The sequence below is a fragment of the Megalobrama amblycephala genome, linkage group LG6 (assembly GCF_018812025.1).
Source record: "Megalobrama amblycephala isolate DHTTF-2021 linkage group LG6, ASM1881202v1, whole genome shotgun sequence".
In the NCBI taxonomy this organism is placed as follows: domain Eukaryota; kingdom Metazoa; phylum Chordata; class Actinopteri; order Cypriniformes; family Xenocyprididae; genus Megalobrama; species Megalobrama amblycephala.
In genome coordinates, this window is record NC_063049.1 from 10,652,881 (window position 1) to 10,679,993 (window position 27,113).

The 27,113-nt window shown below is 39.7% G+C and overlaps 3 protein-coding genes across 6 annotated transcripts in view; 2 read left to right on the forward strand and 1 right to left on the reverse strand.

Moving 5' to 3' along the window:
* kalrna (kalirin RhoGEF kinase a) overlaps positions 1 to 8,451 on the reverse strand; it is a 320,600-nt gene extending 312,149 nt beyond the window's left edge. The window contains exon 1 of the mRNA XM_048192910.1: positions 8,213 to 8,451. The gene's annotated coding sequence lies outside the window, so the exon portion shown is untranslated. The remainder of the gene's footprint in view (positions 1 to 8,212) is intronic.
* LOC125269879 overlaps positions 1 to 20,177 on the forward strand; it is a 37,473-nt gene extending 17,296 nt beyond the window's left edge. Inside the window, exons 1-14 of one of the 4 annotated variants that reach the window (XM_048192921.1) lie at positions 8,967 to 9,085; positions 9,173 to 9,247; positions 9,405 to 9,499; positions 9,878 to 9,970; positions 13,427 to 13,458; positions 13,732 to 14,019; positions 14,257 to 14,385; positions 14,649 to 14,855; positions 15,060 to 15,154; positions 15,300 to 15,350; positions 15,588 to 15,969; positions 16,059 to 16,238; positions 16,811 to 16,950; positions 17,168 to 20,177. In XM_048192921.1, the coding sequence (XP_048048878.1) occupies positions 13,434 to 13,458; positions 13,732 to 14,019; positions 14,257 to 14,385; positions 14,649 to 14,855; positions 15,060 to 15,154; positions 15,300 to 15,350; positions 15,588 to 15,698 (906 nt within the window). In that variant the 5' untranslated portion in view covers positions 8,967 to 9,085; positions 9,173 to 9,247; positions 9,405 to 9,499; positions 9,878 to 9,970; positions 13,427 to 13,433 and the 3' untranslated portion in view covers positions 15,699 to 15,969; positions 16,059 to 16,238; positions 16,811 to 16,950; positions 17,168 to 20,177. Of the gene's footprint in view, positions 1 to 8,529; positions 8,622 to 8,966; positions 9,086 to 9,172; positions 9,248 to 9,404; positions 9,500 to 9,877; positions 9,971 to 13,426; positions 13,459 to 13,731; positions 14,020 to 14,256; positions 14,386 to 14,648; positions 14,856 to 15,059; positions 15,155 to 15,299; positions 15,351 to 15,587; positions 15,970 to 16,058; positions 16,239 to 16,810; positions 16,951 to 17,167 lie in introns of those variants that run through there. The other 3 variants (XM_048192922.1, XM_048192920.1, XM_048192923.1) reach the window with 3 other exon arrangements.
* Positions 20,178 to 21,271: 1,094 nt separating this feature from the next.
* The window catches only part of mylka (myosin, light chain kinase a), a 114,986-nt gene continuing 109,144 nt past the window's right edge, over positions 21,272 to 27,113 (forward strand). The window contains 3 exon segments of the mRNA XM_048192919.1: positions 21,272 to 21,492; positions 24,391 to 24,561; positions 26,225 to 26,459. The gene's annotated coding sequence lies outside the window, so the exon portion shown is untranslated.

Here is a 27,113-nt window from a genome sequence, read left to right on the forward strand (position 1 = left end):
ACCAGCTGTAGGTTGAGAGGAGAGAGAGTTATAGAGCCAATTCAATGGATGAGGATTATTAGGCGGCCATGATTGTTAAGGGCAAATGGAGGGAATTTGGCCAGGACACCGGGGTTACACCCCTACTCTTTACGAAAAGTGCCATGGGATTTTTAATGACCACAGAGAGTCAGGACCTTGGTTTAATGTCTCATCCGAAGGATGGTTATTGTTACAGTAAAGCGTCCCTGTCATTATACTGGGGCATTAGGACCCACACAGACCAGAGGGTGAGAAACCCTTGCTGGCCTCACTAACACCTCTACCAACAGCAAGCTAGTTTTCCCAGGAGGTCTCCCATCCAGGTACTAACCAGGTTCAGCCCTGCTTAGCTTCAATGGGCAACCAGTCTTGGACTACAGGGTGATATGGCTGCTGGCCAAGGTGAATAATGCGCAGAGTGCGCTCTTGGTCTATTGCTAGTTGTCCCACACATTGTTCAGTGCCACAACTTCCCTACTTCCCTGACCTCAAAGGGCAGCTTTTCCCTAATTGTACAGGTGGTTAAGGGTTTTCTGGATGCAGACTACAACAGCCTGCGCTATTGGTACGTAGCTGGTCAGTCCCGCCCAGAGTGCTGCACCAGAGCTAGGAACCAATACAACAAAAAGGCCAATTCACAACAGATTTTGTATTTTAAATAATTATATCTGAGCATAAGTTTTGTCATTTGAAAATGTGTTTGACTGTGTTTCATTACAAATTTAACTATATTTCGAATTTCATTTAGCTTTTTTTTTTTTTTTTAAATACTTGTTTGTCTTTTCTTGGCAACCTAGGGTGTGGCCTGTGTCCCACCCACCACAACCTTACAGGACACACCCTAGTCCTAACTCCAAGTGCTCACTTGGGGTGAACTGACAGCTTTGCCAAAATATGAATAAATGAGGCTTTTATATATCGCTTTCATATGTACTACTGTACACCCAAAGCTCTTTACAATCATATCAGGGGTCTCTCCTCATCCACCACCAGTGTGCAGCATCCACTTGGATGATGCGACGGCAGCAACAGTACAAGGCCATTGGAAGGCCATTGGAGGGAATTTGGCCAGGACACCGAGGTTACACCCCTACTCTTTACGAGAAGTGCCATGGGATTTTTAATGACCACAGAGAGTCAGGACCTCGGTTTAGTGTCTCATCCAAAGGACGGTTATTGTTGCAGTAAAGTGTCCCCGTCATTATACTGGGGCATTAGGACCCACACAGACCATAGGGTGAGAAACCCCTGCTGGCCTCACTAACACCTCTACCAACAGCAAGCTAGTTTTCCCAGGAGGTCTCCCATCCAGGTACTAACCAGGCTCAGCCCTGCTGAGCTTCAGTGGGCAACCAGTCTTGGACTACAGGGTGATATGGCTGCTGGCCAAGGTGTATATTGCTCAGAGTGCGCTCTTGGTCTATTGCTAGTTGTCCCACACATCGTGCAGTGCCACAGCTTCCCTACTTCCCTGACCTGAAAGGGCAGCTTTTCCCTAATTGTACAGGTGGTTAAGGGTTTTCTGGATGCAGACTACAACAGCCTGCGCTATTGGTACGTAGCTGGTCAGTCCCGCCCAGAGTGCTGCACCAGAGCTAGGAACCAATACGACAAAAAGGCCAATTCACTACAGATTGTGTATTTTAAATAATTATATCTGGGCATTAGCTTTGCTTTGTCATTTAAAAATGTGATTGACTGTGTTTCGTTACAAATTTAACTATATTTCGAATTCCATTTAGCTTTTTTTTTTTTTTTTTTTTTTTATAAATAATTGTTTGTCTTTTTTTGGCAACCTAGGGTGTGGCCTGTGTCCCACCCACCACAACCTTACAGGACACACCCTAGTCCTAACTCCAAGTGCTCGCTTGGGGTGAACTGACAGCTTTGCCAAAATATGAATGAATGAGGCTTTTATATATCGCTTTCATATGTACTACTGTACACCCAAAGCTCTTTACAATCATATCAGGGGTCTCTCCTCATCCACCACCAATGTGCAGCATCCACTTGGATGATGCGACGGCAGCAACAGTACAATATCGCCAGTGCGCTCACAACACACACCAGCTGTAGGTTGAGAGGAGAGAGAGTTATAGAGCCAATTCAATGGATGAGGATTATTAGGCGGCCATGATTGTTAAGGGCAAATGGAGGGAATTTGGCCAGGACACCGGGGTTACACCCCTGCTCTTTACGAAAAGTGCCATGGGATTTTTAATGACCACAGAGAGTCAGGACCTCGGTTTAATGTCTCATCCGAAGGATGGTTATTGTTACAGTAAAGCGTCCCCGTCATTATACTGGGGCATTAGGACCCACACAGACCATAGGGTGAGAAACCCCTGCTGGCCTCACTAACACCTCTACCAACAGCAAGCTAGTTTTCCCAGGAGGTCTACCATCCAGGTACTAACCAGGCTCAGCCCTGCTGAGCTTCAGTGGGCAACCAGTCTTGGACTACAGGGTGATATGGCTGCTGGCCAAGGTGTATAATGCTCAGAGTGCGCTCTTGGTCTATTGATAGTTGTCCCACACTTTGTTCAATGACACAACTTCCCTACTTCCATGACCTGAAAGGGCAGGTTTTCCCTAATTGTACAGATGGTTAAGGGTTTTCTGGATGCAGACTACAACAGCCTGTGCTATTGGCACATAGCTGGTCAGTCCTGCCCAGAGTGCTGCACCAGAGCTAGGAACCAATACGACAAAAAGGCCAATTCACTACGGATTGTGTATTTTAAATAATTATATTTGGGCATTGGCTTTGCTTTGTCATTTAAAATTGTGATTGACTGTGTTTCGTTAAAAATGTAACTATATTTCGAATTTCATTTAGCATTTTTTTTTTTTTTTTTTAATAATTGTTTGTCTTTTCTTGGCAACCTAGGGTGTGGCCTGTGTCCCACCCACCACAACCTTACATGACACACCCTAGTCCTAACTCCAAGTGCTCACTTGGGGTGAACTGACAGCTTTGCCAAAATATGAATGAGTGAGGCTTTTATATATCGCTTTCATATGTACTACTGTCCACCCAAAGCTCTTTACAATCATATCAGGGGTCTCTCCTCATCCACCACCAGTGTGCAGGATCCACTTGGATGATGCGACGGCAGCAACAGTACAATAGCGCCAGTGCGCTCGCAACACACACCAGCTCTAGGTCGAGAGGAGAGAGAGTGATAGAGCTAATTCAATGGATGGAGGTTATTAGGATGCCATGATTGGTAAAGGCCATTGGAGGGAATTTGGCCAGGACACCGGGGTTACACCCCTACTCTTTACGAGAAGTGCCATGGGATTTTTAATGACCACAGAGAGTCAGGACCTCGGTTTAGCATCTCATCCAAAGGACGGTTATTGTTACAGTAAAGTGTCCCCATCATTATACTGGGGCATTAGGACCCACACAGACCATAGGGTGAGAAACCCCTGCTGGCCTCACTAACACCTCTACCAACAGCAAGCTAGTTTTCCCAGGAGGTCTCCCATCCAGGTACTAACCAGGCTCAGCCCTGCTGAGCTTCAGTGGGCAACCAGTCTTGGACTACAGGGTGATATGGCTGCTGGCCAAGGTGTATAATGCGCAGAGTGCACTCTTGATCTATTGCTAGTTGTCCCACACATTGTTTAGTGCCACAATTTGCCTACTTCCCTGACCTGAAAGGGCAGCATTTCCCTAATAGTACAGGCGGTTAAGGGTTTTCTGGATTCAGACTACAACAGCCTGCGCTACTGGTATGTAGCTGGTCAGTCCCGCCCAGAGTGCTGCACAAGAGCTAGGAACCAATACGACAAAAAGGCAAATTCACCACAGATTTTGTATTTTGAAATAATTATATCTGGGCATTAGCTTTGCTTTGTCATTTGAAAATGTGTTTGACTGTGTTTCGTTACAAATTTAACTATATTTCGAATTTCATTTAGCTTTTACAAAAAATAAAAAAAATTAGTTTGTCTTTTTTTGGCAACCTAGGGTGTGGCCTGTGTCCCACCGACCATGACCTTACAGGACACACCCTAGTCCTAACTCCAAGTGCTCACTTGGGGTGAACTGACAGCTTTGCCAAAATATGAATGAATGAGGCTTTTATATATTGCTTTCATATGTACTACTGTACACCCAAAGCTCTTTACAATCATATCAGGGGTCTCTCCTCATCCACCACCAGTGTGCAGCATCCACTTGGATGATGCGACGGCAGCAACAGTACAATAGCGCAGTGCGCTCGCAACACACACCAGCTGTAGGTCGAGAGGGGAGAGAGTGATAGAGCCAATTCAATGGATGGGGGTTATTAGGAGGCCATGATTGGTAAAGGCGAATGGAGGGAATTTGGCCAGGACACCGGGGTTACACCCCTACTCTTTACGAGAAGTGCCATGGGATTTTTAATGACCACAGAGAGTCAGGACCTCGGTTTAATGTCTCATCCGAAGGACGGTTATTGTTACAGTAAAGTGTCCCCGTCATTATACTGGGGCATTAGGACCCACACAGACCATAGGGTGAGAAACCCCTGCTGGCCTCACTAACACCTCTACCTACAGCAAGCTAGTTTTCCCAGGAGGTCTCCCATCCAGGTACTAACCAGGCTCAGCCCTGCTGAGCTTCAGTGGGCAACCAGTCTTGGACTACAGGGTGATATGGCTGCTGACCAAGGTGTATATTGCTCAGAGTGCGCTCTTGGTCTATTGCTAGTTGTCCCACACATCGTTCAGTGCCACAGCTTCCCTACTTCGTTGACCTGAAAGGGCAGCTTTTCCCTAATTGTACAGGTGGTTAAGGGTTTTCTGGATGCAGACTACAACAGCCTGCGATATTGGTACGTAGCTGGTCAGTCCCGCCCAGAGTGCTGCACCAGAGCTAGGAACCAATATGACAAAAAGGCCAATTCACTACAGATTTTGTATTTTAAATAATTATATCTGGGCATTAGCTTTGCTTTGTCATTTAAAAATGTGTTTGACTGTGTTTTGTTACAAATTTAACTATATTTCGAATTTCATTTAGCTTTTTTTTTTTTTTTTTTTTTAAATAATTGTTTGTCTTTTTTTGGCAACCTAGGGTGTGGCCTGTGTCCCACCGACCATGACCTTACAGGACACACCCTAGTCCTAACTCCAAGTGCTCACTTGGGGTGAACTGACAGCTTTGCCAAAATATGAATGAATGAGGCTTTTATATATTGCTTTCATATGTACTACTGTACACCCAAAGCTCTTTACAATCATATCAGGGGTCTCTCCTCATCCACCACCAGTGTGCAGCATCCACTTGGATGATGCGACGGCAGCAACAGTACAATAGCGTCAGTGCGCTCGCAACACACACCAGCTGTAGGTCGAGAGGGGAGAGAGTGATAGAGCCAATTCAATGGATGGGGGTTATTAGGAGGCCATGATTGGTAAAGGCGAATGGAGGGAATTTGGCCAGGACACCGGGGTTACACCCCTACTCTTTACGAGAAGTGCCATGGGATTTTTAATGACCACAGAGAGTCAGGACCTCGGTTTAATGTCTCATCCGAAGGACGGTTATTGTTACAGTAAAGTGTCCCCGTCATTATACTGGGGCATTAGGACCCACACAGACCATAGGGTGAGAAACCCCTGCTGGCCTCACTAACACCTCTACCTACAGCAAGCTAGTTTTCCCAGGAGGTCTCCCATCCAGGTACTAACCAGGCTCAGCCCTGCTGAGCTTCAGTGGGCAACCAGTCTTGGACTACAGGGTGATATGGCTGCTGACCAAGGTGTATATTGCTCAGAGTGCGCTCTTGGTCTATTGCTAGTTGTCCCACACATCGTTCAGTGCCACAGCTTCCCTACTTCGTTGACCTGAAAGGGCAGCTTTTCCCTAATTGTACAGGTGGTTAAGGGTTTTCTGGATGCAGACTACAACAGCCTGCGATATTGGTACGTAGCTGGTCAGTCCCGCCCAGAGTGCTGCACCAGAGCTAGGAACCAATATGACAAAAAGGCCAATTCACTACAGATTTTGTATTTTAAATAATTATATCTGGGCATTAGCTTTGCTTTGTCATTTAAAAATGTGTTTGACTGTGTTTTGTTACAAATGTAACTATATTTCGAATTTCATTTAGCTTTTTTTTTTTTTTTTTTTTTTAAATAATTGTTTGTCTTTTTTTGGCAACCTAGGGTGTGGCCTGTGTCCCACCCACCACAACCTTACAGGACACACCCTAGTCCTAACTCCAAGTGCTCACTAGGGGTGAACTGACAGCTTTGCCTAAATATGAATGAATGATGCATTTATATAGCGTTTTCATATGTACTACTGTACACCCAAAGTGCTTTACAATCATATCGGGGGTCTCTCCCCATCCACCACCAGTGTGCAGCATCCACTTGGATAATGCGACGGCAGCCACAGTATGATGGCGCCAGTGCGCTCACAACACACACCAGCTGTAGGTGGAGAGGAGAGAGGGTGATAGAGCCAATTCAATGGATGGGGATTATTAGGAGGCCATGATTGGTAAAGGCCAATGGAGGGAATTTGGCCAGGACACCGGGGTTACACCCCTACTCTTTACGAAAAGTGTCATGGGATTTTTAATGACCACAGAGAGTCAGGACCTCGGTTTAATGTCTCATCCGAAGGATGGTTATTGTTACAGTAAAGCGTCCCTGTCATTATACTGGGGCATTAGGACCCACACAAACCATAGGGTGAGCATCCCCTGCTGGCCTCACTAACACCTCTACCAACAGCAAGCTAGTTTTCCCAGGAGGTCTTCCAAAAGCTAATTGTACAGGTGGTTAAGGGTTTTCTGGATGCAGACTACAACAGCCTGCATTATTGGCACGGAGCTGGTTTGTCCCGCCCAGAGTGCTGCACCAGAGCTAGAAACCAATAAGACAAAAAGGCTAATTCACCACAGTTTTGGTATTTTTAAATAATTATATATGGGGTATTGGCTTCGTTTTGTCATTTGAAAATGTGTTTGACTGTGTTTCATTATAAATGTAACTATGTTTCGAATTTCATTTAGTTTTTTTTCTTAAATAATTGTTTGTCCTTTTTTTGGCAACCTAGGGTGCGGCCTGTGTCCCACCCACTACGACCTTACAGGACGTTATGTCATAACATCATTTCTACGTCATTGCACATGAGCAGAACTTTTCAGTATTGTTTTTCAATCCGATCAAGTGTTTACATGTTCTATCGAATGGATTAGAAAAAGTTTCCCTTATAATTTGGATAAAATTTTAATTGGATTTGGCTAATTCCTTCAGATTGATGTGATTATGCTAGTCGAGTTACAAACTCCAAGTTACAAAATGATTATTCGGGTCCATGTAAATGCAGCTAACTTGTTCAAATCATTTGATTTGTGTTTACATTATGTAAATGTGGTTTTCAAAAGTAAAGGTACACTATGTAACTTTTGGTGCTTTAGAGGGTAATAAACAAAATTGCATGCCTCTTGCAGAAAAACATAATAGCCTTAGCTACTTGTCACTGTTTATGTATATGAGTCACAATAGCACTGGGCTAGTCCGCAGCGGTTGGCGTCCCTCTCGGTCTAAAATAGTTAGCCCCTTGTTCCCTATTATGTATAGAAAAGTATAATTTCATTTTTATATTTCATATTTCTATATTTAAAATTCTAAATTTAAAACACTAATTTCATAACATTATTCCTGCAACTGTAATTGCATAGTAAATGCATCTAAATAATAATAGTTTAATAATAGTAATAATAAGAAATAGTCATTTCTGTCAATAATGCACATTGATTTTGCCCATTTACCAATTTCAGCACAATACCAAAGTACTATTTTAAATAAAGAAATAAGTATGAAAGTAATTTAACGGTGTTATACAGTATTTAGCTACTACAGTATGTAAAAACTCTATGTTTTTTTTTTTTTTTTAATAGTAATTAAGTAATTATAAGAGGGGTGGCATTTTTTCTCCCTTGAGCACCTGCCCCCCAAAATGTCTGTGTATTGCCCAGCTTATTAAAGGCTTAGTGATTTAGGTCAAAAACAATGGTGTGGAAGATGGATTTGGATGATGTACTCGCTCAGTACATAAATTCTGCAAATTTTGAACAAAAAAGTTATATAGTGTACCTTTAACTATAACTTATCTGACAACTTACATAGAGTGTACCTTAACTATAACTTATCTGACAACTTATTTGTCAAATCTTACTTGTTAGTGACTCTTCTGGCATCTCTTGTCGTCTCATGCCTGCTTGTCTTGTAATTGCAGAGATATTATTTCGCACTTTCCACTTGCCTGAAGTCCTCATTGTGCAAATTTGTGTGGCCAAGAAATGAAAATTCCATTATGTCATAATGTTTGAAGAAAATAAAAAAAAATATGTGCAGAAAACGCAAGTAATAAGCACCTGTGAAAGTGATACATAACGTCAAGAGACCGCCTTCAAAGTGAACAACAGCGGAATATTCTAAGCGTTTTCTTTATAAAGGTTTCTACTGTGACGTCACATAGAAACAGGTCCCGCCCACATTTGGCGACAGAAACCATTAGCTCCTCCCATGAGTGCGCTGGCTGTTTACAGTTTGTCGTGTTTATCTCGTCGCTAGATCATATTTGGGTAAGAAATTAGTTCTTCTAAAGCTATTCAAGCAAGAACAGTGAGTGATTTTCAGTTTTTTTTATTCTCACTAACAGAATAGACAGCAGCATGCTACGTACATGCTATTTTGCGTTTCCCCCCAAAAGGCATCATTTAGCTCACAATGCAATGCTTTTGAGAAACGCAGCCAAGGATGTGCTACAACACTACATTTGCATTTTTTTTTTCTGTGTGCGCTCAGAAAACTATTAGTTAAAACTAATATGGCTTTAAACAGCATGCAAATAATACAAACTTTCATGAGTGCCAATTCGCCACAGCAATGTCACGTGAGCGTGACCGCGATAGAGATGATAATCAAAAACAAAGATGTTTGAGGCGGAGTAAGGAATCTTCCAGCTTCATGCATTACAAAAATTTGAAAGTATTAGTAGATATATATTAAGCAACAACCTAAAACCGGCCTGTGTATACCTGCTAAAGTAAACTTTCAATTTTTATTTTTTATTTTTTTTGTAAAACTATTATATAACATTTTTCAAATGTATTTTAAACAGTATTTCCCCCAGCTATTTAGGCAAAACATGACCCCCGCACTCCAGTCTCCATGGCAGCTTCACTCTCTGGTGACATATTTTTTTGTGGTCAGTTTAAAAATAAAATTGTTTGCTGCTCGAGTCCTGAAGAAAGTTGCTCAAAATGATAAGACATTTTTATTGTTGGCCACTGTTAATTATCCTCTAGCTGTGTTATTCATTGTTGTCTGCTGTGTGTTGTTTTTCTCTCTGTTTGTGGTCAAAGGTGGATGATCTTGTCTTTTGAAGGCTGAATCCAGTATCCGACACCTGATTTGTCTGGCGAAGTGTTCCCTCTCAGCCACAAACATGAAATATATGGTAAGTCACCACACTAATCTCCTTTTTAATGTAAAATGCAGTCAGAAACACTTTATGACATCAAAACTGTATTGCTGAACTGAAATACTTTGCAATTTCAGAAGTGTTTCAATAGAACTATGATGGGTTATTTTGGTATTTTTATATTTTGCTGGCATAGTCAAAGGAAATTATGACCTAAGACTCAGTGAACAATCAAATGTCTGTTTTGCCCCAGATTTTAAGTTATTCTACATTGTCATTTACAGAATCAAAAAGTCTTGCTCTTTGTAGTACTCTTTAGGATGACTTCAAGACATTCTAATAAAATGAACAAATTTACAAAATTAATTTTGAACATTATTTAGTGGACTGATAGCAGTGTATTTTGTCTTTCAGCTCTGGGGTGAGCAATATCAACTTTTATTGAGGGACACACTCCTCCCAGTCTGCATGGGTCTTTGGGTCAGAAGTCGCAGTCGGTTCATCAAGGTTTGTACCTTAATGTTGGTCACATGACCAGCTCTGCCATGCATTTGTTACTCAAAAATAAAAAATAATAGTTTTCATTATTTGAACCATTTCTTATCCCAAGACAGTAAACAAAAACTTGTTTGAAATAGAAATCTTTTCTAACATTATACATTTGTTTACTGTCATTTTTGAATGACACACATCTTTGCTGAATAAAAATATACATGGCATAAAAATATTTTTTTTTAACAAAAATCTATAAAGAAATCTTTATTAACCCAAACTTGAATAATGTATATGGCATGCCAAAGGGAATTTCAAAGTGTTTATTTAGTTAATGTCTGACAACCAGTTCTCAACACATCAACTTTCAGGCATTAGCCTACAATGAGTTTTGTCCCAATAGGAAGCTGATTTTAAAGGGGTACCTTACTGCTGGCAAAATGGGCCTTCAATAAAATTTGACATGAAAAAAATTTAAATCGGCACTACCTCTAGATAAAACGCAGAAAAAAAAAGACTGTTGTCTTCCCTTTTGCCAAATAGGTTGGAAAACTTAAACACCCATAATGTACTGGGCGTGTTGCCGTCCAAGGCCTCTCCCACCAGTCTGCTGTGGATACTGTGCAAACTGTATTAGCACATAATATATAGTAACATTTTTATTTTGTTGGTTCAACTTTAGACATTCTAGCTATAAGTAACTTTGCAAATATGTCAACTAACTAGAGTATTAGTAGACTGTCTGATTAATATTTGCTAACACTTTATTTTTGATGGTCCCCCAACAGACATTCTACTGACAATAAGCACCTTTTCAAGAACATGTCAACTTATTCTACTATCTCTAACCTAACAGTCTACTAATACTCCGATTAGAGATAGTTGACTTATAGTTGCAAAGTTAATATGCAGTTCTGTCATGAAACTCTAGATGGTGCTAGCTAATAGGTCCTTAACTCAATCTGAGTTGAAACAGCTGATTGGTTCCTGCTGTATCAGTAGCCAATGAGCCCGCATGCTCAACCATTCAAATACTTTGTTGGCATTTGCTTTTGTTGCAGCACGCTTTCAGAAACACCTCCACCTTCCCCAGCTCCATCTGTATCAATGGATAATTCATGTATGCAATACTGTACAGCAGCAGCATGTCTGTTTATGTATTTGCAGTAGCAAGTCCCGTACTTGCTCTGCAGCAGCAATAACAGCAGCAGTGTAGCAGATCTATTCCGCCCAGACCAAACATATCAACAATATTATATTCATTACCATGCTAAACACTCTGAGATTTGTCATGACAGAAATTCTATCATCTAAAAAAATTATATCATTGTTTACTTACCCCCATGTCGGTCCAAAGTCAACAATTTTGAAGAATCTTTACGTAGCTCTTTTCCATACAATGACTTTTCATAGTCACCATGTCTGTAAAGCTCAAAAAGGCCAAAAAAGGGCATTACAGTAACATGTTAAACCATGTTAAATAAACTACCATTCATGAAGTTAAAATGTGATATTTTACTCAAATTTTATGTGTATAAAAGTGAGTTGACGGTACAATGCGCTTGCCGAAGTATCGATGCTCTCGAGCCGCTGGTCCGGCAATTTGACCGCAAGTATGCCAAGTTCTTCAGTTACTGTTTAAAAGTGACAACACAGTCAGGGCGGCAAGAAAGAGAGATTTAATTTTTTACTTACGTTTTTGGACAGTCGTTTGGAATTACTGCACTTATACTGCAGGTCTATATCAAGTTATCACCCCATTATTCTAAATCTAAAATAACTCCCTTCATAGCTAGTAGTGCCACTCCCACCCTGCCCCAACAGTTATGCTCACGTGCTATTGGAAATATGATAATTCCCATTTCTGAAGTCATGATTACGAGCTCATCGCATTCAAATTTCAAAATGGGAGGGCGTTCATGAAACTCGTATTTACGATAATTCTGAAAACACATGAAGGCAGTATTAGTGCCAGGGCAGGTGTTACCTCATATTGTGACACTAGTCACTGTATTTTTTAAATAATTAAACAGTGTTTTGTCAAAGTTGATATTGTGGCTTTATATATGGTCAGACACTTGCATGAGTCCGACATTCCAACAAAATCAAGCTCAAATGGAGTTTTTGACCAGTGAATGTCGGCAAGTGTTTTGCCTGCCATTAAAACTGCTTCACCGCATTATGTTTTCATCAACTTTTATTTTAACTATGTGGCCGCTCAGCTTTTCTGTAGTTTGTCCAAAATCTCATATTATAAAATATATATTTTTTATTTTATTTAACCTTTATTTTACCAGGCAAATTATTAAGAACATGTTCTTATTTTCAATAAAGGCCTGGCAGGAGAACAAAAAGACTCCTGAAAGACATACAGCCATACATTAAAATATACATACACCAGGAAAAAAAAAAAAAAATCAGTTAAAACTTCAACAAAAGATGAAGTGCTATGCACAAGCTATTTAGGACAGTGTAATGAAGGGTCAACAGAGCGGGGATCCATTTGCAGCTTTTATTAAGAGCAACCACAACAAGGCAAGGGCAGAGGCAGAGACGTAAACATGAACAGGCAGGGGTCGAAGCAGGCGGCAGGCAGACAGAGTTCAGTATACAGGCAAGGATCAGGCAGGCAGCAAACAAACACAGTCCAATAAACAGGCGAGGGTCAGAGCAGGCAGCAGAGAATCACACAGGGGTAAACAGTCCAATCGGCACAGAAATAACAATCCACAAAAACGCTCAGAAAATATCACCAGGGCAAATCAAGACTTCACGATGTGTATGTGTGTGTGTGCTGCTTACATAGCGTGTGAGTGTGATGTGGTGCAGGTGTGTGCACAATCAGTCCCAGGAATGAGGGCCTATGGGAAATGTAGTCCGAATGGTAAAGAGTCAGTATTCCGGTGAGGGCTCCCTCCCGGAAGGGGGAGGAAGAACAGACAGTATTGACTGACTTGACGACAAATGCTAGACTAAAACAGACTTATCCGCTCCTCAAATACATAAAACATTAGCCTTTATAAAGCCTATAGAGTTTCTGGATTAAAGAAGTTATTAACAGTTTAATTTATCTGTGCTATCATGTGCCGATTCGGAAATATTTCGGAGAAGCTTTAGGAATAATGTATCGTTTAAAACACACACACACACACACACACACACACAGAAAATCATACATTGAAATAAAATTAACTTTATATGAATAAAATACAACTTCAAAACTTTCCGTGATTGACTTCCCTTTTCCGATGGACGGCAAATGACAGTAGGTAATTTGCCCTGCTATTTTAATTACATTAATTCTTAAATTTCATTAAAATCAAATAACAGAATCCCAATAAAAATACATCTGAATTAGTCTATATTTTTAAACGAAGGGGTGTCAATTGCAATAAACTGTGAATTCATTAAATGATTGTAACTCAGTTTCTATGATGAATTAATTTGTATTTTGTATTGTTTTTATTGCAGTTTGTCGATGTCTCACAGGGGTGAAAGAGTAGGTGAGTGCTTTAGTTCATCATTTGTTTATGGTGTGTTATGGTATGATGTTGTACAATGATTTACTAAATAAATGTGAAGAAACTTGTGCGAGGGAACCCATTTGATCACCCAATTTTCCCAGCTAAGTAAGTGATCACAAGTATTTGATTCCTTGCATATGAAGTAAACTCTTAAATTTGAGTAACTGTAATACCATTTTGTAATTGACACTGACATTGATTATTGATTATTAATAAAACATGACTAACTATGTGATGTCTGAAATATTCCAGCCTCAGGCCGCTCCAGATCCAGGAGAGCTGCTTCCTCTCAGACGGCTGGTCAGGAGGTTTGGAGACCCGGTTCTGATGACTGCGTTCAGGATCCGCTGCCAGACCCGACCCAGACACTGAGCCAGGAGATATCTGGATATTTAACACCTCTGCCATCAGAGTTTTCTGTTTTTGTGTCCACAGGTCAGGACCACTGGAGGAGGAAGTGGCAGAGCGGCAGCCAGCAGAGCCCAGACGATGGACGTCCGTCCACTCCATTTAAAAGGCTTGATAAACGCTCTCACAGAGGTCAGAACAGGCTTTTATTAAACGAGTTATGGCTCAGTTAATAAATGATTTGTCATTGAAAAAATCACCGGACATCATGTCCACATAATGTCTGTCCCTCTCTGAGGACAATGTAGAGAGGCGGTCATGCAGAGAGTTGTTGAGCCTCAGCAGCAGAGGCTCGTAGAGTGTCATATGGAGGTGGAGTGGTGATGGATCAGATCGCACAAACCAACAGGGCAACCGGTGTTTGTCCAGGTCCAACAGCCTCGACGAGTGGATGTGCCCTCCGCTGCCGGGTCAAGTTCCTGTCGGGCCGCCAGAGACTTGGTCGATCTGCTCGGGGTGCCATGGAGGAGGCTTCTTCTGTGAACAAGAGCTCAACAGGTGAGACTGAAATAAGGTGGGCCGCTGTAACGTGTACAGATAGAGATTCTGCTGTTTCATGCATAAGACTGCTTCAAGTTTTTAACACCTTAATGTTTGGTCACATTTAGCTGAAACTGGACATTTTTCCATTACTTTGGATTTGTAACATTACAGATATAAGAATTTAACAGTAAAATGTAAGGTATGTCATTATATCATTGTTTAATTTGAGGTCAGAGATGTTTCTAATAGTTGTTTTCAATAGTTTTTCTTCATTTCAGAAAAACCTACAAAATGTCAGAAGAGGAAAGTATTTGGTTCTTTCTTCCGGAGGCTGTGGAAGGCTATGAAGAGTCCTTTCGGCTGCTGTTTCCACAGTAGTGCTGTGGATGTTGTGGAGCCTTTTGTCCTTCCAGCAGATCTGGAGTCAGAGCCTGATCCTGAACCGTCACCTGCTCCAGATCGCTCCGCCGTCAAGACAAATAACGGTAAATCGACAGGCATTATTTCTCCAACATTATTTTAAAACTTTTGTCGTCTTGCTTTCCACTAAAAATATCTTAAGGCTTGTTTTCAGGGAATATTAATGTTATTTTCCCATATTAATATTATTTTCTCGACACAACTAGCACTGATACTTTTAAAATGAAACAAAGGATCTATCAAGCTCATATTTTTCTGTTTGTTTTCAGAGTCCTTTGAGTCTCTCTACAACGCGGGAGAGATGATTGGATCTGGAGGATTTGGCAGGGTGTTCGAGGAAACACACAGATTTGACACCAAAAAGGTAAATCTTACCGAACTGTACAAAGTGTTGCTCTTGCATGCATCAAAACATATTTAAAACATTTAACAGATGGTTTAATACTTGGATCAAGGTCAACTGCTTGAATACTTTTACTGTTATTGATTTTTTTTTTTTTTTTTTTCAGGTTGCATTCAAGCGGATTCGCAAGACTGACAACAATCGTTATCTTGATATTGTAAGTTGGCCAAAACCTGAATGTGTATTTAGTTGCTTAAGTGCAGATTACTGTAGTCAATACACCTGTAGGAAGCATTAGGTGTAAATGTAACAGACAAATAAGCCCAGAAACACCAAATGACCAAAAAGACTCTGTTGAACACATCTGAAAAGATCAAAGAAAAGTCAATTTAAAAATGATAAGTTTTCTGCAGATTTTTACCCAGCTAACCTTCTGTCTACTGCTTTTCTCTAGCCCGGGCATCCCAAGCCTCTCGTTACAGAAGTGGCGCTGCTGCTGATGATGAGGCGAGAACCCATCAGCCCCTACATCATACAACTATACGAGTGGTTTGAACATCCTTGAAAATTCACTCTGGTCATGGAGTTCCCTGAACCCTGCGAGAGCTTGCTGGACTTCATCGTTCGTCATCCTCAACTGGACGAAACAACAGCGCGGGTCATCATGCCACAGGCTGTGCTGGCAGTACAACACTGCATTGAGCACGGCGTTTTTCACAATGACGTCCATGCGCAGAACTTCCTGTTGAAGAAAAACACGTTAGAGCTCAAGCTGATAGACTTTGGCTGCGGTCAGCTGTTTAGCAGCGATGGCTACAAGAGGGACCTAGCCCGTGGTGAGCGTTTTGGGAGTGAATGTAGTGAGCTTACTGATTATTTGATGCTTTTAAAAAAGCTCAACAATGTCCAAATGTCTTTCTTACAGGAATGCTGTATTACTGCCCACCTGAAGCCTTGACAGACCCTCGATTCCACGCCGTCCCAGCGAATGTCTGGTCTCTAGGAGTGTTGCTGTATGAGATGGTGAACGCATGTTCTCCTTTTCAGGATAGAGCGGAAATCACACGAGCCAAAGTCACATTTCAGAACTCCAGCTTATCCAAAGGTGAGGGAATAATATGGAGAACATTAAACACACACATAAAGCAAAAGGCTCTGCACAGAAACAGTTAAAGGTGAAGTATGTAAGATTTTTATATATAACTCAACGTATAGCGAGAGTTTAGGGGCGGGGTTACTGTAGCAGGCGGAGTCATGGGAAAAGATATTCAGCTTTAGTTACAGAAGTGAAAGCCAAAATTCGCTGCATTTATACCTTCAAATATTAAACGGGTCATGAACACGTCAAAGTGAACAAAGCATTGTGATGCTACGCACTACAAAGCATTTTTCAATACCATATAGCATCATCATGCTCCGGTTCAGAAAGACACATTTTCATAAAGACAAATACAACACAGAAGAAAGTATTCCTAATATGTTGGACCAGAAACTGCGTTTATGATGTCTGAGTTGGGGAAGACAGACACGATGCACAAAAGGGACGTTTGCAAGGTTTTTTGAAAATATGTTTTTTTTTTAAATTCCGCTATAGGTGCCACTAATGTCACAGAAACCACATGCTTCACTTTTAAAGTAAAGATAAGGAACATTTTACATTATATTATATGTTTACAGAATGCAGACATCTGATTAGCCAGTGCCTGACCCGGGATCCAACTAAACGGCTGACGACAGAGCAGATGTTACAACACAAATGGATTCGAAATGATGTAGATTGGAGAAGTTCAGAAGATTCACTCGATCAGTGATTACAGGTGTGAGGAAGTGTAACAGACAGAGTAGATTATTATCATTTGCCTTCAATTCTGGATTGTTTCTAGTGCGATTTTCAGATTTGTCTTCATTGGAGTGTTCACATTAATAAACAGGAAAATAACAGAGTCAGTGATGCAAACAGAATTCAGTTCTGTTGTGAATCAGTTCTAAATCATTCATGAGTTGACTTGTTAATTTAATCTTTGTATTGGATAGGAAGTAACAGACTTGCTGTACTCGGAGGAGGGCTTGAACTCGAGACTCGACTGAAGCCTGAAGTCCAACCCCAACCTGACAGGAACTCACCAGAGACTCAGAGCCTGTCCACGTCTGAGCAAGAACATGAGAGATGACAAGACTGGAAAGAAGTCATCAAGTCATCACATCTATTTGCTTTGTTTTAAAAGTCAAGACAAGTCATCTTTGTTTATATAGAACTTTGAAGTAACTAGATACATGTAGCGGCATTACGTAATTTAATTACAAAATAAATGTAACTGTAAACCATTGTTTTGGAGAAAGATTAACATATTTGCCTTTTTTGGCAGAAGACAGGACCTCTCCTGGCTTAATGTGTTCCCAGCAGTTGAAAACACCCTCTCACTAGGGGTGGAAGAGGCTTGAGCACAGAGGTAGACTGTTGCAATTTTTGTGAGAAGGGGCAAAATATCTCTCTTCTCCCACCATCACATCGCAGGATCTTCAGCCATAGGAATGGTAGACAGGCTTTTGTAGAGCTCAACCTCCAGGTCAACTCATTCGCTAAGGGTGAGGGCCGAGGTATCCTGTTGGATCGTAAACCTCAATTTCCTGTCCTCCTCTGAGAACAGCTCCTCCAAGGCACTCCTTGTTTTGTACAATGGAGGAAACTGTTTCCTCCATTTCCTCACCTTTTCCTTCAGACTTCTCCTTTTGCTGGTGATCTGTCTGTCTGTTCCAGCCCTGTTATTGGTCCTGTCACATTGTCAACAGCTTTCTTCCTCAATCTGTCCCAAGTTGCATCACTGACTGACCCCCCTTTAAATCTGGGGTCCAGTGCTGGGGCTTCATGCCGGAAGGCTTGAATGTCATCATTCTGATATCGCTGGGAGAGGTTCTCCCACACCTTCTCTTTGATAGATGCCACAAACATTGTATCCTCATCCTTCACAGTAAAATGGTCTTCCATTTTTTGAAGGATGGGTAAGATCTGTCCACAGGTGGCATTCTTCTCACATGACACACACAGTGTGGATGTATAGAGGATTCTAATGAGCTGGAAAACTCCTTATGGAAGTCCTCATCTTTCAGACGGTCCAGGTTGTCTTCTTTGGGCAATGCTTTTCACAGCTTGGATCGCTGAATACTGCTCCATGAATCTCTCTATCATTAGATAGAATCTCTCTATCTCTATCACTTGAATATTGAATTAAATTGCTAGATGCGTGAATTTCAAAAATAACATTTATAATAATAGATTGAACTGCCTAACCAAGGAGCTGCTGCTTTTACGTCAACACCGTTTCGACAGAGGATCTCTTGAACCACACGACCACTGCTCTGATTCGGGCTGCCCATTCATCAATGGATGCAATTAGATACATTTTCTGTGCTGCCAGAATCAATGTATGTGCAAAACATCCTATTTTTAGGATCTGTAGCTTCTTGATGGCAATATCCATATTGCCAGCATTATCAACGGTTACAGCTACAATCTTGCTCGGCTCAATCGCAAGCTTCCAGAATGTCAGAGATCTCCTCTGCCAATACTTCGCCAGTTTGTGATTTGTAAACTGCCCTGGTGTTGAGGACCTTCTGTTTTACACTGCCCTGGCTTGTGTAGTGCACTGTAACAGTGAGATAGTGATCCTGATGGAGGCTGGTCCATCCATCTGTTGTAATGGCCAGCTTTGGCTTGTCCTTCAGCTCTCTGATCACATTGGCCTTTTTAACACCATACCAAGAAGGAATTAACATGTCATTGGGTATATTTTGGGTTGAGTGCCTTGCATATATCCCTATGGTAAAAAAGCAATGATAGTTTTAATTTGTTATATTATCATTATTAAATTATTGTGTTGCTGTTTATTGTATTGTTGAGTGATGGGACTAATATACAACCCTTTTATAATACTACTATATATTTTTTATAATACTACTATTTATTTTTTTTCTGGTGTACAAAAGCAAAACACGTCGGACTGCGGAGTGGCTACAGAAATTGAAATCTATAGTTAACGCTGTGTGCTGATGTTGTTAACATTAACAATTTGAGAACAAAGTATAACAATACTAATCATTTGCACAGTTTGTTCTGATCCAGCAATCGTTAGATTTAATCACCATTGGCAGTGCGATTTATTGTAGGCCTAATGTTTTTGGGGTTTTTTTAGTCAGAAAAAAAGTGGCAGACATGTTACTTTTGTTTGCTCAGATGACATTTTCCAGTGAAAATTCTTATTTTGGTCATACTTCCAAGACATAGAATCAGTGATTCCGAAATACAGTATCCACAATTGTGTGGTGACTGACAGTAAACATTAGATTCTTCATCGCTGAGGAACCGTGCCGAGGCACAACCACATAAAGATGATAATACCGCAAATAACTGCAATTGCAGGTTTCAAACAGAGATGGCAACAAAGAGGCACAACTTACAGACTGCAGCTTTAAAAAAGTAATTGAAATAGATACACTATATACATTTTTAAATAGGGTAACTTGTAATCTGTAAACTATTACATTTCCAAAGTAACCTTCCCAACACTGTGTACATATATTTATACAATACAGATTGTTTCAAAGCAGCTAGTGTTAAACAGGCAGATAATGATCAGTGATGCAAACACAATTCAATTCTGCTGTAAAGCAGCAGTGTCATTATTCAGCTGAAGTCAGTTCAGTGATAATTCAGTTCAGTTAACTTTGTAAAGTTCATAAATTATTAAATTAGTTCAATTCTGCTGTAAAACAGCTCTGCAAAAAAACAGTGATGTCATCATTCAGCTCAATAAAAAAATTCTTGAGAAACATTATACGTGGATCTTAGTGGGATTACAAAAAGTATGACATGATCCCTTTAAATAAATGCTTTCAAAGAATAGAAAACTCAGGTGTGTGATACCCCTACATGGTTATGTTACAAATAAAATAAAACAAAATAAAAAGATCAGCTTCACATAAGTCATGTTCAGTGCATTACAAACCTTGATATTTTGTGTTTCTTCTTGACAGACATGATCTCAATGAACTTTTGTTGTGTGCAAAGAGCTGTGTAAAGATTCTTTTTTTTTATTATTATTTTTTTTTATTATTATTATTATTATTTTTTTTACATTCAAAGGTACAACATGAGCAAATTACCATGGCTGTTATCAGTAGAGTCTGGCAGTACTGCTGAGTCAGGCTGGAAATCTTGCAGTGATAACTACATAAATGAGAATCAAACCACTAACTACACTGAGAAGCAACAGGAAGACAAACAAATCTGAACTGTGGAGCCTCAAGATACAAGAAAGCAGTCCCAGTAGGGACATCGAGTCTTTGGCAGCATTTTATGCTCCTTTTTTACAATACTTTTTATTCAATATTCTGTTAGTACATCTGTTCTGATGTAAATTAAAAGAAATTAATTAAAATTCCCTTATTGTTGTTAAGACAATGCATGGCTATGATGAAATTACAAATTACATACACATACAATTTTTAAATTTTTGCCCCCTTATGTATCTTCAGTGTAGTTATCTACTTTTTGTTACTAACATATCGCTGTTTTTTTTTTTTTTTTTTTCCCTTTCTTTTTTTCAAAAGAGAAGTTTAACAGTATGTAACCAGGCTACTCTATATCATAGCTTGACAAAGTTCAAGCGGCTCGTGAACCGATCATCTCTTCCTACCAGTTCATTTTATAGCATCAAATAAACATGAATGAACATCAGAAATGTTGTTTGAACCGCGGAAAGAGGTCAGTACACACCATTTTCAAGTTCAAGACCGCCGACATTTGATTTATTCCCCTGCCCTGACTGCAAGTGCTTAGACGAACATCTACGGAATGGATTCTGCGTTATGATTGGTTAGATCGTCTGTCAATCAAACTCCTGGCGAAGTAGTTCTAGGCAGGTATTATTACATGTATCACTTCGCCAATATGATTTCAATTATTTCAAAAGGTCCTTACAGGCTACAACAGCAAAAGAAACAAAACCCACAACGACACTGATTAGATAAATCAAATATAATATCAAATAAATATGGTAAAGGATAAAAAAACAACAAATTATTTCCATGCTTTTTTGCCACTAAATTACATTTTATTATGTGGGAAAAGCACATAGGCTACTCTCTCCCGCCCGCTTTCCCACTCGAACGCACACACATAGGCCTAGAACGGAGAAAAAGCCTGACAAATGTCATTGCTAAATATTGTGGTATTACGACACGTTTTTCACTGGCATGCCCCCAATCCGTAAAGCTTCCCACTGGTATTTACGACTTTGTGGTGTATGTGCATTCAACTCATGCGATCTTTTCGACATATCTTGAACGCACAACAGACTCAGGTAATCGCATACACTTAATCTCGCTCTCTCTCTCTAAAACTGTATTAATAACTGCATTATTCAGCTATCAATGGCTGAAACCTCCGTTACTAGCTCTAAGATGACGTTTTAAATTAGCAACGGAGGTTTGGGATGAGATGCCCAAGAAATTAGTCATACACACTAGAGCATTTTAGAAAAAACCTGACAAATGTCTTGAAATAAAATACCTGAACACATCTGAAAAATATTTTGAGGTGTGGTACACATAATAATTGACACCAATCTAGTGATTGTTACTTCCCTGACATTTTTTATTGCATATCAATCACATTTGGCAATGTTGAGTTAGCCCCATTCATGTGCATGCTGAGACACCCAAAAGACACCCAAAAACAATGGTTTTAAAACTTTTATGACCCTTTAGAAATCAACACATTTCTGCAATTTTCAGCCATTTCTTTGGAAAGTACATTGATATTATGTCAACTAAGAGATAAATGTATTGTTTTTTTGTGTATGAACAAATAGTAGCCTACCTTATCATTTTATATAATCTTCCTTTAAATGGAAAGATGATTTTATTAGCTTGCGCACAAAGCTAATCTCAAGGTCAAACCATAACTGAAAGATAGACTGCCAAAAAATTAAGCATGTGAACTACAAATAATAAATGTTTTTTTTATTCATTTTACATTAATTTACAAATAAATACATCATAAATTACATTTTTCATTTTTTATGTAGTATTATTATTATTATTATTATTATTATTATTATTGGGTTTAAATGGTACAGCACCACAAAACGCATGCAAACTATAGCCAACAACAGTTAACATTTCTCAATGTGGGCACAATGAAAAAACCTGTGGAACCATTTAAGCCCACTTTATGTGTTCCCTCTAATTACAACTTTGATCAATTTTCTGAGTGTAAATGTTTAATTATAAACATTTATTTGCATACTTTTACCTTTCTAACCTTTTACCCTACCTTACCTTACTTACTACCTTAATTTACCTAAATAAACCGAACTTAATTTACTTAATCTACCTTAACTATATTTAGATAGGCCTACAAATTACACACATTAATTCAGTTGAGATAGAGCCCATTTTGTCCTAAAGTTTCTTATGTATAACTAGGCATAACTTGAAAACCAAGCCGAGTTAAGGCTTGAGACTCTGGGCATGGAGAGGTCCCAGAGGGACCCTAACTTTCCCAACAGTCCCAAGCCCCTGGAACCCCAGTTGGGGCTCCAGACTCCGGGCATGGAGAGGTCTCACAGTGGGCTCCCTTTGCCAGGAGTAGAATTTTGGAATTTTCACTTCCTGTGGAATTTTGACCGGGCATAACTTGGGAACCAAGCCGACCCACTAGGAGACCCTACTAACCCCAGAGTCTGGAGCCCCAGCTCAGCTTCCTTCTCGAGATACACCCGGTCAAACTTCCAGATTGACTCCTACTACAACTCCAGCATCAAGCCGACTTAAGGCTCCATAATCCTGGCATAGGGGGTCCACTATGAGACCCCCGTAAACCCAGAGTATGGAGCCCCAACTTGGCTTGGCTCCCGAGATACATCCGGTCAAACTTCCAGATTGACTCTTGCTACAACTTCAGCGTCAAGCCGACTTAAGGCTCCAGACCGAAGGCCAGACCACCGACCTTTAATGCATTCTTGCCGTTCATTTACATGTTTAGTCTATAAGTTTGCGTGTTTGATCTGTGTGAACTGGAATAATTTGATAACGTTTTATCTATACATAGGGAAAGGAAAGGGAAGGAGGCCTTCGCAGGGGATAGTTTAGTTGACACTTCAGGGCTGCGTTATCGGCATGTCTAGATGCAGGTCCTTCATCTCATCTGGATAAGGCCTGGATCTGGCAGGCTGCGGCAAACCTTGGAATAAACAGAGAGAGACTAATATTAGTGTAGACGCCATTCTTTTTATGATGTAGCGAGTACATTAGGTGTTATGGGAAGTGTTCTAGTGACCTAATCTATGCAGCCTAACAATTTACATGATTTGAATTATAGAAGTATATAATATGTTATGTGTATGCAAGTTTAAACACATGTGTTTTTAGTCTAGATTTAAACTGACAGAGTGTGTCTGCTTCCCGAACAGCGATAGGAAGACTGTTCCAGAATTTAGGTGCTAAATAGGAGAAGGATCTACCGCCTGCAGTCGATTTTGATATTCTAGGTATTATCAGATGTCCTGAATTCTGAGATCGGAATAGACGTGAGGGACTATAATGCCTTAAGAGCTCGCTCAGATACTGGGGAGCTAAACCATTTAGTGCTTTGTAGGTAAGAAGCAAGATTTTAAAATCTATACGATGCTTAATAGGAAGCCAATGCAGTGTTGACAGAACTGGGCTAATATGGTCATACTTCCTGATTCTAGTAAGAACTCTAGCTGCTGCATTTTGGACCAGCTGTAGTTTGTTTAAAAGGTGAACGGAACAACCACCCAGAAGAGCGTTACAGTAATCTAGCCTTGAGGTCATGAACGCATGAACTAACTGTTCCGCATTTGTTATTGAGAGCATATGTCGTAGTTTAGATATATATTGATGTTATACTTATTTAAAATCAATACATTTTTTATAGATTGTGAAACAATCATGATGTGGGCTTATTTGGTACACATGCGGTCTTAAATGTTGCCAAAGTACCAATTAAGCCCATGTCAGACTTCTGACTTTTCTTATAAACCATGTCAATATCTATGAAAAAAACTCCTAAACTTAGCTTTTGGTGGGCTTAATAGGTACACTTACCCTACTTAAGTACGTTTAGAAACATAGTCATGAAAATGATTTTTTATTTTATTTTTGAGTGTACTGTCCTGAATGTTCTAAAATGCTGTATAATCCTGTATCAGTCCATCTCTTTCTCTCTCTTTCAGGCAGATGTTTTGTCTAGGGTTTAGGGCAGTGCTTCCAGAGAGTGTTTACTTCATGTTTCCTGTGGGCGCTTTGTGTCTCTCGAAGTGCAGGCGATGCACCGGGAACCTCCTCTTACTGGAACAAATTAACAGATAAGAGCCACACATTTGATGTTTACAATAAACGCCCAAGTAACGTATACTACAAGCAACATATACTACAAGCTTTAAAAGGAGAATACATTTGGTGAAATCACTTTTTTGAGGCATTTTATGTTATTCATTGTAGTGCTCCTTATTTGAATACCAATATTTCTACAGATCCTCTAGATGGCGCAACAGTTTCCTCAGTAAAGATTCTCAAGCGCTCCATAGTTTCACTGTAGATCATATGATCAGTAGGAATGTCTCCACATTATGTTTGCGGATGCACATGCTATCTAATAATCTAATCTAATAATTTTTGAATATAAATGGCTAATGGCTAAATGGCTAACTGCTCCACTCCAACACATATCTGTTTAATCAATTTGTATACTGATTTTTTTTTGTTTTTTTGAATATGTTGTTCAGAGTGTTATTTTCAATGACACACAGTCAATTCTGTTTTTTGCACCGGTTGTGCGTTGACAGGAAGGACTGTCGTTGATGTTAAAAAGCCCTCATGCTTTCTTCACAGACACAGGAGACTTCAGCAGGTGTTTTCTATATTCAGAATCTAACTCAAAATCCATACACAAACCCAAACATACACAAGATGGCCATTCCACATGTTTCAGGCAATCTATAGTTAGGCATTTTCTCTACTGCTACATCAGATCCAAGAACATATATTTCACACAGTAATATTTCTTTCAAGGTCTTTTCAAATGCAGCAGGACTTGGTTTATGCTTTGTTGAAGGTCTGGTAGCCAATCAGTGTCATTGGTGCAGAGCCAGATGTTGGATTTGTGTAGTGACCAGCTGGTTTGCATATAGGCCAGTTGTTAAATACTTGCCATGCATCCATCTTAATGAGCTTTTTCTGGAACATGTCCAATACCCTTGTATATTTGGTCATGTGTCCAGCAGCCTTGCTTTCGCTTTCTGTCTTAATATGTGCCAACGTACTGTTGACAGATTAGATTAATTTTCTCTGGATTTCACACATCTTTCAAGAATGGGGTCTAATAATGCCTCAAAAAAAGTGGTACATATGTACAAACTTCAAAAATCATTGCATCAATGCATTTATTTGATCAAAATACAGTAAAATCAGTAATATTGTGAAATAATAGTTTTCTAATGTAATATATTTTAAATTTTAATGTATTCCTTTAATGGAAAAGCTGAATTTTCAGCATCATTACTCCAGTCTTTAGTTTCACTTAATCCTTCATTCTGATATGCTGATTTGCTGCTCAAGAAACATTTTTGATTATTATAATTGTTAAACAGTTGTGCTGCTTAATATTTTTATGGAAACTGTGATGCATTTTTATGATGATTCTTTGATCAATAGAAAGTACAAAAGAACAACATTTATTTGAAATAGAAATTTTAATGTAAAAGTCCTTACTATCACTTTTGATCAATTAAATGGATCCATGCTGATTAAAAGTATTAATTTCTCTTAATAATAAAAAGTATTTCTGACCCCAAACTTGTATTAACAAGTATAAATATATAGTGCATAGATAGATAGCTAGAAAGAGAGAGAGAGAGATCGTATAATACCAAACTCTTTTATGCTGTATACGCATATCCAAAAGAATCCTTAGGTAAAAATATTACATAACCAATGAAAAGCATGTACTGTATTTGCAATCCTCTGGCTTTAAAGGAAAACAGAAATCAGTGAGGCACACATTTTTAGTCTGTGCAGTGTTCAGTCCTCCCCCTTCAACTCCTATAACCCTGCGACCAATGAGGAACTCTCAGCCTGTGATGTTAGGATCCATGCCAGCAAGTTCGGTGCCGACAGGGAAAACACTTTAAGAGCAGAGTCAGGACAGCAGGTCTGGACGCGCTCTCTGCACTGTTTCCCGCTGAATGACAGACGTGCTGCAGACGGACACTTAATCTCTCCAGAGTTCAACTCGGCTGTCTGGGTGAGTTTGCTTTGACTCTTTATGTCTTCAGGTTAATATGGGAAGATGTTTAAGCAGTTTGAGTTCATCTGTAAGAAATGTTAATCTCACAGTCAGCTGTTTGTTCAAATAGATCTGATGCACTTGAAGAGTGAGAACTTTCTCTAATCAAGTTTAGCACAGAAGCAAAGAGTTCTTTGTTTTAGAAAAGTTCTTCTGTATTACAAGGTGAAATGGTTATGCTGTGGACCAGTTATATGTAAAATATGCATTATATGTTTTATTATGTGTTTTAAAATAACTATAGTTTAACTGTGTTCCCAAAAGCAGTGTTACTTTTATAAGTAATGCAATACAATATTGCGTTGCTCCCTAAAAAAGTAACTAATTGCATAACTTAGCTACTTTTCATGGAAAGTAATGTGTTACATTACTTTGTCTCACCTGGGCAGGGCTTGCTTGTTTTAATAACAAAAACTCCTATTTATAAGTTCTGATTTTGGCAATGAATAAGCCTGATTAAATACACAAAGCATATTTGTGTTATTTAAAGGGTTAGTTCGCCCAAAAATACACACCATCATGTCGTCTCAAACCCATAAGACCTTCGTTCATCTTCGGAACACAAATTAAGATATTTTTGATGAAATCCGAGGGTATCTGAACCACACATAG